At 43.3% G+C, this 9,658-nt stretch overlaps 1 protein-coding gene and 1 pseudogene across 2 annotated transcripts in view; both read right to left on the bottom strand.

The window, feature by feature from the left end:
* The window catches only part of LOC108522769 (zinc finger protein 585A-like), a 47,119-nt pseudogene that overhangs the window by 30,443 nt on the left and 7,018 nt on the right, over window positions 1-9,658 (bottom strand). The gene's annotated exons all lie outside the window — the stretch shown is intronic.
* LOC108522761 (zinc finger protein 585B-like) overlaps window positions 7,959-9,658 on the bottom strand; it is a 16,594-nt gene continuing 14,894 nt past the window's right edge. Inside the window, exon 6 of the mRNA XM_017863182.1 lies at window positions 7,959-8,199. Within this exon, the coding sequence (XP_017718671.1) occupies window positions 7,959-8,199 (241 nt within the window). The remainder of the gene's footprint in view (window positions 8,200-9,658) is intronic.

Here is a 9,658-nt window from a genome sequence, read left to right as displayed (position 1 = left end):
CAAGGATTTTTTGTTCATATGTCTTACTGCTGATTTCCTCCCTACAATGATCCTAGTGTCCAGCCACTCCCTTATCTTTTTGATGGTAAAGATAATTATCAATAAATACTAAGGGAACTCAGAGGCCGGTGCCGGCGTGGGTCCTCTGTAAGCTGAGCGCCGGTCCCCTGGGCCCCGCTTTTCTTTCTCTACACTTTGTCTCTGTGTTTTATTCCTTTTCTCAAGTCTTTCGTTTCCACCTAAAGAGAAACACCCACAAGTGTGGAGGGGCAGGCCACCCCTTCACAACATGTGACTAAAAGCACCTAAAGAAAACTGTTTTTATTTACTTTGAAGTTAAAATATAATTAATAAAAATCACCTTACCATGTCAATGAAGCTTTAAATGCAGTCTCTGACCTTTAGCTTCTCCTCTGTGGAAATTCTGAAGCTGCTTAACACCTCTTTACTCCCCTTTTTGGAGGATGTGGACGAGGAGTTGTAAAGATATAATTCCTTTCACTTGGTGAACTCCTAAACATTATTCACAGCTCAGCTTCTGACCGGAAGTTACACCTGACAGTGGTGGGAAGTTATCTACCCAACGTGTTCAGTTCCAGCAGGTGAAACTTGTTTTCAGGGAACTGAACCTACACTCATGTGGGCATGCTGGATGCCTTCAGACCAGTTATGTCTGTCTCTGGGACTCAGCTTAAAAATATGTTTAGAGAATTAGACTCTGCTGATCTCAGGTTCTCTTTCTTCTCCCAAAGGACGGTCTAAGAAAACATCTGTGGAAGTCCATTAGTGAACACACATTTCTACCACAGGCCTAAGAATTACTGTTGATTTTGTCAGTAATGTAGTTCTGTTAAAAAGAAGATGACTTATCTTTTAGGGATTCATGTGGAAATATTTATGAGTGGAATAATATTAGCTTTAAAAACTTCACTGAGAAAAAACAACTCCACTGAGAAGGGGTATATGGTATTGCAAAAGAAAATGTTGATAAATGTTAAAGTCGGGTGATAAGTAGACAGAATTCATTATAATGTTCTCTTCCATAGTATTTGTGTGAAAATTTCATAGTAAATTTTAATTTAAAATAAAGGAATTAAAAACATTTACAAGGAAACATCAAGAAGACAGCAGGTATGGTCATAGTGTTAGGGAAGCAGAAACCTAAGAGACCCAGAGTGACACCATTTTAAGTTCAGCTCCATCTTGAGACTAGCAAGGCACATTCACTGCAAGTCACAAATCATGGTCTTAACATGTTTACAGCGAAGGAAGCAGTCCGGTAATGCCTGCAAGGACAAACTTCTAGAACAACAGAAAGTCCAGATGTCCAATACCCATAACAATAAATGCTTTCAAGATCATTATAGTTGGGCCGGGCGCGGTGGCTCAAGCCTGTAATCCCAGCACTTTGGGAGGCCGAGGCGGGCGGATCACGAGGTCAGGAGATCGAGACCATCCTGGCTAACACAGTGAAACCCCATCTCTACTAAGAAATACAAAATCTAGCCGGGCGAGGTGGTGGGGCCTGTAGTCCCAGCTACTCGGGAGGCTGAGGCAGGAGAATGGCGTGAACCCGGGAGGCGGAGCTTGCAGTGAGTGGAGATCCGGCCACTGCACCCCAGTCTGGGCGACAGAGCGAGACTCCGCCTCAAAAAAAAAAAAAAGATCATTATAGTTATACTTTGATGTACTTACACACTAAAATTTTAGGGATAGTTTTCTTTAAATCAATAGAATAATAAATTTTGTCATAATGTCAGGCCACCCACGCATAGGCACAGCTTATTTCAGTCTTTACAAAGACAAGACCCCTATATAAGAAAACCTTAACGGATGTTCCTCCACTTGCTTTCTGAGGACACCCTACTCTGTTGTGGAGTGGCTTTCAAAAAGTATCTCTTCTCACTGCACTCTACAACTCACCTGGAATTCTTTCCTGCATCAGATCAAGAACCCTCTATTGGAGTCTGGATTGAGACCCTGTTATTTCCATAACAGTAGTATTATACAAACACAGGCATACCTCAGGGATATTTAGGGTTTGGTTCTAGACCACTACAATAAAGCGAGTCACACAATTTGTTTGGTTTCCCAGTGTGAAGGGGTGGCCTGCCCGTCCACATCTGTGGGTGTTTCTCGTCAGGTGGGACAAGAGACTGAGAAAAGAAATAAGACACAGAGACAAAGTATAGAGAAAGAAAAGTGGGCCCAGGGGACAGTGCTCAGCATCCAGAGGACCCGCGCTGGCACTGGTCTGAGTTCCCTCAGTATTTATTGATCATTATCTCTACCATCTGGGAGAGGGGGGTGTGGCAGGACAATAGGATAATAGTGGGGAGAGGGTCAGCAGGAAGACATGTGAACAAAGGTCTCTGTGTCATAAATAAATTTAAAGAAAGGTGCTGTGCCTTGATGTACAAGTATACAAACATCTGGGTGCATTAAAGAGCAGTATTGCCGCTAGCACATCTCACCTCCAGCCTTAAAGCAGTTTTCTCCTATCTCAGTAAATAGAACATACAATCGGGTTTTACACGAAGACATTCCATTGCCCAGGGAGAAACAGGAGACAGATGCCTTCCTCTATCTCAACTGCAAAGAGGCTTTCCTCTTTCACTAATCCTCCTCAGCACAGACCCTTTATGGGTGTCGGGCTAGGGGATGGTCAGCTCTTTCCCTTCCCACAAGGCCATATCTCAGGCTATCACATGGGGAGAAATCTTGGACGATACCTGGCTTTCCTAGGCAGAGGTCCCTGCGGCCCTCCACAGTGTATTGTGTCCCTGGGTACTTGAGATTAGAGAATGGTGATGACTTTTTAACCAAGCATACTGCCTTCAACCACTTTTTTTTTTTTTTTTTTTTTTTTTTTTGAGGCGGAGTCTCGCTCTGTCGCCCAGAACTGGAGTGGAAGTGGCCGGATCTCAGACTCACTGCAAGCTCCGCCTCCCGGGTTTGCGCCATTCTTCACCGCCTCAGCCTCTCCGAGTAGCTGGGACTACAGGCGCCCGCCACCTCGCCCGGCTAGTTTTTTGTATTTTTATAGAGACGGGGTTTTCAATGTGTTAGCCAGGATGGTCTCGATCTCCTGACCTCGTGATCCACCCGTCTCGGCCTCCCAAAGTGCTGGGATTACAGGCTTGAGCCACCGCGCCCGGCCCAACCACTTTTTTAACAAAGCACATCCTGCATAGCCCTAAATCCATTAAACCTTGAGTCAACACAGCACATGTCTCTGTGAGCACAGGGTTGGGGCTCGGGTTACAGATTAACAGCATCTCAAGGCAGAATAGTTTTTCTTAGTACAGAACAAAATGGAGTCTCTTATGTCTACTTCTTTCTACATAGAAACAGTAACAGTCTGATCTCTCTTTCTTTTCCCCACTATGACCTAATAATCTGCCAAAGGCCCCACCTCTTAAGATTATCCCACTGGGGATTAGGCCTTAATATGAACTTTGAAGGGACACAGACATTTAGACCATATAAATAGACAACACTGCATTATAAATGGGCCCATTTTCCAGAGTATAATAGTATACACTGGGTTCTCAGGATTGGCATTTATTATAGTCACAAACTTAATATAACTCAAATGCTTGTATTGATGTGGTGCTTACATTATCCTATTTCACAGATAGAAACAGAAAATACCAGCTTTTGTTTTAATAGCAATATCTATTATTATAATAAATATTGAAATACCACCATAATAACTTCACTAAGGAAGTAATCTGTGTTGATTTTGCAGAGGGAGAAAAACATTACCCCTAGAGCAGAGGCTCTTGTGCTCACACAAACTCCAATCTGAAGGTGGCAGAAACTAGAAGGAAGAGGATTTCTTAGCCTCAGAGTTAATATATTATCCATGGTATCTTAATAATTAAAGGCATGTAACAAATAGTGACAAATGGTGGGGGTACGGGATTGAAAGTATTAGGGTGGATGCCAATGGCAAGAGACCTCTGCCTCTGGGTCCCTCACGACTGTCCCCCACCAACATGGTATGCCACTGTGACCAAGAGGAGACTGAGTTGGGAGACCTTGTGGAATGCCGGGGAAGGATGTAGGCAGGATACTTGGGAGGAGGGTGGCAGGGTGGTTGGGCACCGCCCACACATGGAATTAGGGCTGGGGTATGCTGAAGCATGGGGAGGTGCATTAGATTTTGAATTAGAGGACCTGGAACTAATCCTACCACCTCCCCATGCATTTAGCCAATCTGTGTCGGGCATTTGGTCAATGTCAAAACTATTGTTATTATTCATTCATTTAGTCGTTCATTTGTTCGTTTATTCATTAACTCATTTAACGAGCTCGTACTGAGTATCTGCTTTGTGCTGGCACCGTGCTGGGTGCCTTGGACACAGCAGAAACAAGACAGACCAAGGACAGGTCTCATGAGGTCTAGTGGAAAGGTTGGATGAAAAACCAAAAAAAAGAAATATTTAATATCAAGTCAGATGGTGATGCCTGCAACACAAATATATACAAACTAATGCAGCAGAAAGTGACCCCAAAGGATGTGTTACTTCAGATACAAATGGTGGGTGGATGCTTTTCAAAGATGGGGGAAGAAAGCATGATGCATGGGCACTGGGGAAGCAGAGTATGCCCAGAGAACACAGTTGGCGCAAAAGCCCAAAGCTGGAGAAAGCTTCCCGGATGCTAAAACAGCCAGAATTGGGATTCTTGACAAATAATAAAAATATTGACCACCTCCAACTGCAGGCTGTCCGAACCCTATGACCTGTTATTATATTTATAACTTTATACTATAAACATTAAATGTGATTATGTAAAAGTAGAAATAACTGAAATGTTACATGAAAGTTTCATATACAAAATATAAAAATTATATAATCATACAATAGATACTATATATTATATAAAATGGGAACTATTTTATTGTAGTAAGGTATAATAAAAAATATTAGAATGTGCTGGGCCGGGCGTGGTGGCTCAAGCCTGTAATCCCAGCACTTTGGGAGGCCGAGACGGGTGAATCACCAGGTCAGGAGATCGAGACCATCCTCGCTAACACGGTGAAACCCCGTCTCTACTAAAAAATACAAAAAACTAGCCGGGCGAGATGGCGGGCGCCTGTAGTCCCAGCTACTCGGGAGGCTGAGGCAGGAGAATGGTGGGAACCCGGGAGGCGGAGCTTGCAGTGAGCTGAGATCCGGCCACTGCACTCCAGCCTGGGCGACAGAGCGAGACTCCGTCTCAAAAAAAAAAAAAAAAAAAAAAAATTAGAATGTGCTATAACATACTGTAAACACAATATACACTGTATAATGATATGCACACAAAATTAAAATACATAAATCTATATTTTTATAACCTAGTATCTAATAATTTTTCAAATATCATTTAAATTATCACATAGTAAAATAAAACAGTACTGAGATTCATCCATGTTGCAGCCAGTGTCAATAAATGACTTCTTTTCACATTGGGGTAGTATTCCATTGTATAGATGTTTAATTAGTCACCCACTGTTACATTTGGGTTGTGTACTAATTTTGGCAATTATACAGTTGCTGTGAAATTTGAGTACACACGTTTTTATATAAACAATTTTTCATTTATCTAGGGCAAATACCTAGGAGCGGGATTGGTGGGTCATATGATAAGTGTGTGTTTAACAGTATAAGCAGCTGCCAAGACCAGGCATGGTGGCTCACGCCTGTAATCCCAGCATGTTGGGAGGCTGAGGCGGGCGTATCACCTGAGAACGGGAGTTTGAGACCAGCCTGACCAACATGGTGAAACCCCTAACTAAACATCTATTTAAAAAATACAAAATGAGCCGGGTGTGGTGGCACATGCCTGTAATCCCAGCTACTTGGGCGGCTGATGCAGGAGAATCACTTGAACCCGGGAGGTGGAGGTTGTAGGGAGCCAAGACTGCACCATTGCACTTCAGCCTGTGCAACAAGAGCAAAACTTCATCTCAAAAAAAAAAAAAGCTGCCAAAGTTTTTGCCCAAAGTGAATGTAACATTTGACATTTCTACCAACAATGCAGGAAATTTTCCATTGCTCTGCATTGTTGCCAACTCAGTATTATGTCTTTATTGTTAGGCATGCTAAAAGGTGTGTACGGGTATCTCATGTGGTTTTCATTTTCATTTTCTTGATAATTAAAGATGTCAATCATCTTTTCATCACCTTGTTTCCCATTTCTATCTCATATAACAATATGGATGGATCTCAAATACATCACATTAAATGAAACAAGTCAAACTCAAAAAGGAGAGATACATACACATACATACACAGAGACACACACAGGATGTCTCCATTTATACAACATGTGGAAAAGGCAAAATTATACAGACAGAAAATGGGCTTGTGATCAAGGGCTGGGGGTGGGGAAAGGGATGGACTAAAAAGTAATAGGAGGAAATGTAGGGAAGTGAGGGAACTCTTCTCTGTCTTGTGGTATTGACTGCATGATGTAAATGTCAAAACTTTGAAAATTCTACACTAGGTGAATACTACTGTATGTAAATTATACCTCAATAAATATGACCTTAAAATATTACAGTCATGTTCACACAAAAACCTGCACATAGGTGTTTATAGCATCTTTATTCATAATCAACAAAAATTGGAAGCAACTAAAATGTCCTTCAGTAGGTGAATGGACAAATAAATCACGGTACATCCAGACAATAGCATATTATTCAATGCAAAAAAAAAAAAAAAAAGAGCTAGCAAGCCACGAAAAGACATGGAAGAACCTTAAATCCACACTACTACGTGAAACAAGTCCATCTGAAAAGGCTGCATACTGTATGGTTCAGAGGCTAAATTATGGAGACAAAAGAAAATAGGCAGGGGTGCAGGCAAAACACAGGATTATTGGGACAGTAAAACTGCTCTTTATCCTTCTATCATGATGCACGCATGTCATTATTCATCTGTCTCAACCCACAGAATGCACATCAAGACTGAACCCTAATTAAACCATAGACTTTGGCCGGTAGCGTCAATGTAGTTTCATTAACTGTAACAAAAGTACCACTCTGAAGGCAGATGCTGACGATGGGCGAGGCTGTGTATACGTGAGGGTAGGGGATATGTGGGAAATCTCTGTACCTTCTGCCCCATTTTGCTGTGAACCTAAAACTTCTCTAAAAACTAGTCTTTTATATAAATGGGTATACAAACATATATATGTCAGTACTAAAATATTACATTACAATAAATATAAAGGACAAATAATTGAAAGTCATGTACAGTGAAATGTGTTTTCCTCCATATTTCCTGGAATTCATGAGGAGTGATACACTTAGGAGTAAGGTAAAATGGGAATAATGAAGGGGACCAGACTTGGTTCTAGGGTATGTTAAAAAGGAAGAGGTGATCTCCAGGGACCCTCCTGAGGGTCAGCAGACATTGTCCTAAGTTGGGGATCATGGTGTATCACAAAATATCCAGAATTGCAGGAAGAATAGTGAAGCTTCAGACACAGTGCTGGATGAGGTGAAGGGAGGTAATGGGTCAGCAAACATTGGTCTAAGATGTTGAGCAGCATGTAATGGGCCATCAGATACTGTGAAGAAGTGAGGAAGCAGAGCTAATGATGGCTCAGTAGACACTGATCTAAGGTGAGGTAATGGGATGTGTCACCAAGCACTGCCCAACTAGGGCTTGGGAATTAAAGGGGCATTATGGCCCTGCTCCTTTGACTATGTTCTATCCTTTGGGCCTCATCTTCACCTCCCCATATTGCCCTTCCTAAAGGTGAAACCATCTCTGCAGAGCCCAAATATTTCCCACTCCCAGAATTGCCAATAGACTGACCCCAGACAAACCATTCTGCAAGTTCCAGAGGGGCCACCCAGCAACTGTGCATCCAATCAGATCATCTGCCAGCATCTGTAAGGTCACTGCCGCCTATCTAGGGCAAGATACCTAATATCCAATGAAGATCCACCCATGTCTGTTCTAGTTCCCTGCTACTGGCTTCAGGCACTCCTCTCGGTGCAGGATGAGCAGGTGTGTGGGTTGGGTTCTGCAGTAAGTGGGGCTCTGTCGAGTTGCAACTGAGACGGGGCAGAGCTGTGCATGCTGAGGAAGAATGAGCAGGGAGTCTTTTGCAATCACGTTGGAGCTGTGGGATTCTGGATTCATGGCAGGGAATCCTGGAAGCAAGTATCCACATGGGATCTCCTGTACGTTTTCCCTTCTTTAGCATCAGACCAAAAGTTTTACAATGACTTTTTAGCTTTAGGGTTGAGAAGGGATATAGCCTAGTTACAGACTGGAGGTGAAAAAGCCTGGTGTGTTTTAGGCAAGTTGATTCTCCCTGTTAGCACTTCTTATGCTGCAACACAGAAAAAATCAGACAGAAGTCACGCAAGAAGCACAGGTCAACTCTCCACAGGGGCATTTATGGAATGCCTGCTGTATGGCAGTCATGGGTCTAGACTCATAGTGGTGAGTATTTTCTAGTGTAGAAGCCACAGAGAAATGAGCAAAATATACCAGGCACTATGGTGGAAAGTGCTAGGGAGAAGAAAAAAGGAGGAAGGGTAAGGGGCTGGAAATTTAAATCAGGCCGGCAGGGAAGGCCTTATGAGGAGGTGTCATGGAAAAAAAGACATGAGAGACAAGTCACAGATAAAATAAAGAATTGTGCTCTTTGCAACGCGCACTGCAAATACAAAGGCCCTCAGTCAGGAACTGAACTGATGTTTGAGGCACATGGCGGGGAAGGTCCTTGTGGGGTACATGGAATGAACATGGACACAGTCGACAGTGAACATAAGGTGGGGTTAGTTTTCATGAGTTATCGAGTTCTTTTTTTTTTTTTTTTTTGAGATGGAGTTTTGCTCTTTTGCCCAGGCTGGAGTGCAATGGCACGATCTCAGCTCACCACAACCTCTGCCTCCTGGGTTCAAGCAATTCTCCTGCCTCAGCCTCCCGAGTAGCTGGGATTACAGGCATGCGCCACCATGCCTGGCTAATTTTGTATTTTTAGTAGAGATGGGGTTTCTCCATGTTGGTCAGGCTGGTCTTGAACTCCCAATCTCAGGTGATCCACCTGCCTCGGCCTCCCAAAGTGCTGGGATTACAGGAGTGAGCCACCACGCCTGGCCTGAGTTATCGATTTCATATGATTTATGATTTATCTCATATCTCATATAATGTAAGATTGATTTCATGAGTTACCAACTTACGAAAGTCACATCATTATGGAAAGTAAAATGCTGAGCTTCAACTCAGCGACAAGTAAATTAAAAAAAAAAAAAGAGGCAGGCAACTCAGTGGGAAGAATTGTAATAGCAGAAGAAGAATTTAAGTTGTCCCAGATGACCTGCAAATTCTAACCTCAGAGGCTTTCTGGAGGGTGGTGGGAGTGTACAAAACACTATGCTGAGGCCGGGTGCGGTGGCTCAAGCCTGTAATCCCAGCACTTTGGGAGGCCGAGACGGGTGGATCACGAGGTCAGGAGATCGAGACCATCCTGGCTAACACGGTGAAACCCCGTCTCTACTAAAATACAAAACTAGCTGGGTGAGGTGGCGGGCGCCTGTAGTCCCAGCTACTCGGGAGGCTGAGGCAGGAGAATGGCGGGAACCCGGGAGGCGGAGCTTGCAGTGAGCTGAGATCCGGCCACTGCACTCCAGTCCGGGTGACAGAGC

This window comes from Rhinopithecus bieti, unplaced genomic scaffold, assembly GCF_001698545.2.
Source record: "Rhinopithecus bieti isolate Rb0 unplaced genomic scaffold, ASM169854v2 scaffold_67983, whole genome shotgun sequence".
In the NCBI taxonomy this organism is placed as follows: Eukaryota; Metazoa; Chordata; class Mammalia; order Primates; family Cercopithecidae; genus Rhinopithecus; species Rhinopithecus bieti.
Note: the sequence above shows the minus strand (reverse complement) of the source record. Positions and strands in the feature narration are given on the sequence as shown.